The following is a 2,244-nucleotide window of genomic DNA, read 5'->3' as shown; positions in this document are numbered from 1 at the left end:
ATTGTGTACTGAGCACTTCTTAGAAGTGTTTTGGGGGATTCGATGTGAAAACCCTGCCACGCCTAAAAGCTATTCTGCTTTATTGCCGTTTGGAATGGAGCAGAGTGGAGAAAAGTGATCCAAGAAGTGATAAAAGGCCATGGCTTGGGTTCTTGGTCTTGCACATCTGTAGGTGTGAAGGCCTAAAATACTGCTGTGCTGCTAAACAGATATAGAACGTGGGTTTTGTTACTGGATTCTGGCGACCTGCAGTTAGGCTAATCTCATTCTTCTAGCCGCTGAGAATCATTCTGACAGCTAATGAGAATATTTTGTTTTTCTTCCAGGTTTTCATTTCAGTGCGGTTCTCCTCTCTGTGGCGAGGGCTGCCTTTTGAAGCAGCACATTCATTCTCCCCTTCAAGCACCATAAGTCTCATTTGCCAGCTTCAGAACCATGGCAACAGAAGAAAAGAAGCCAGATGCAGAATCCACCAAAACACAATCTACTCCTTCCTCCTCAACCAATCAGAGCAAGGTGTGTGTGGGGCTCCCAACAATATCCGTGTAAATACACATGGCAGCTACCTGCATATTCAACAGGCAAGCCAGAATTAGAGAATTGAATTCTCATAGATTAAGATCTTCTCCAGATCTCTGCTTCTGGTGTTGTCTTGAGCTGTAAGCGTGCTGAGGATTTTATGGGAAATGTGGATGGAGTACAGCCTCTTCTGTAGCACTAGGGTTTTTTGGTTTTGTGGAAGTTCTTGCTAACAAAATGCTTCTTGTCACTTTGAGCGTTAGAAAGGCAGGTTGGGTGTATCCTTGGGACTGGAGAATTGGTGAATCTATGATCGTAAAGTGCGAAGCGGGGAAGCAGTCATTCAGATTCTTTGAAGCCTGCAGATGTTCAAAGGAGATGTTATTGTCTAACCGTGAAGCCTTTGCAAAGGGTGAAAAGGGGAGGGGAAAAAAAGAAGGTATTTTAGGGGTATGGAGAAAGTAGCCTGTGATTAAATTTATGATAAGGATGAAAACTGCAAACACTTAAAAGCACTACACAGATCAATACCAAAGATCTTATTTTGAGCAACCCAGCACTTTATGGTTGGTCTGTTGGATTACTCTCACCTGTTTGTTATTGGCTTGCATGAAATTCATACCAAGGATGAGCTGATGCTATGCATGCAACAGTAAAGCACTGCTGGCCCCAGACAGCAAGGCTGTTTGGTTTGGTTTGTTATTTTTTTGAATTTGGAGAGGGTGGGAAAAAAATGTAAGCGCTGATTCTTTACTATGGTGAACATCCATGCAGTCCATGACTGTGTACTGACCCAGTCTGATACAGAGCTTGTCACCAAGATACCAAATTTGGAATTTATTCAACTCATTTGTATATATTTTTCTTGCAGCCTGCGCCAGTAAAACCAAACTATGCTCTAAAGTTCACGTTAGCGGGACATACAAAGGCAGTCTCATCAGTAAAGTTTAGTCCTAACGGAGAGTGGCTAGCCAGCTCCTGTAAGTATTGCTTTATTTTTATCTTGTCTGAAACATGCAAACGTGGGCCTTGGAGAGCTGCCTGTCTTTAGTGTTGCCGTCATCAGAAAGAGGAGGGATGTAGTGTCATGGCTTTTCTTGAAAGGAACAATCCCAAAGCTGTCAGTCTTTGAGATAATATGCTTTAAGCTTTTTAAGTTCCATAACTTTAAACACTGGATCTTCTGTGCGTTGCCAAGTTGGAGAGTCCTCACCTGTTCAGCTTTCTTTACTGAGCAAACGGGCAAAAGCAAACCTGCGATTCTTTTCCTGTGCAAAGGAAACCATTGTGCTTTTCTGTATTGCTAAAGACATAACTTAAGCTTTTCAAATAAACTTTGCATGTGGTATCTGCAGGCAAAAGCTTAGCTCTGGGAAATAAGGTAGCTTTGTGCTACTAGACTGGACTGTAGTGTGTGTTATGGAGGACTGGCCATGTGTTTCTGTCACTGTCAATGTGAGTGCCTTTGATTACCCCAGTGAAGCATGCAGAAGGTTATTATAAGTAGTATTTTACTACTTGCTCTCTTAAGTGATAGATCAAGTCGTCTTCTTGTCAGCTTCAGTATTTCCTAAAATTTTTTTGGTAGTCAACATTCCTTGACAAATTTATTTTGAAAATGTGTTTATGTGATCCAGTGAGGATCTGTGTGTGTGTGTGTGTGTATGTATGTGTGTATATATATATATATATATATATATATATATATATATATATATATATATA

At 41.0% G+C, this 2,244-nt stretch overlaps 1 protein-coding gene across 1 annotated transcript in view; it reads left to right on the top strand.

The window, feature by feature from the left end:
• The first annotated feature begins 322 nt into the window (after positions 1-322).
• WDR5 (WD repeat domain 5) overlaps positions 323-2,244 on the top strand; it is a 12,983-nt gene continuing 11,061 nt past the window's right edge. Inside the window, exons 1-2 of the mRNA XM_026860582.1 lie at positions 323-516; positions 1,391-1,499. Of these exons, the coding sequence (XP_026716383.1) occupies positions 436-516; positions 1,391-1,499 (190 nt within the window). The 5' untranslated portion in view covers positions 323-435. The remainder of the gene's footprint in view (positions 517-1,390; positions 1,500-2,244) is intronic.

Source organism: Athene cunicularia (genome assembly GCF_003259725.1).
Source record: "Athene cunicularia isolate RWA chromosome 17 unlocalized genomic scaffold, athCun1 chr17_part1, whole genome shotgun sequence".
Taxonomy (NCBI): Eukaryota; Metazoa; Chordata; class Aves; order Strigiformes; family Strigidae; genus Athene; species Athene cunicularia.
This window is presented reverse-complemented; position numbering and strand designations above follow the sequence as displayed.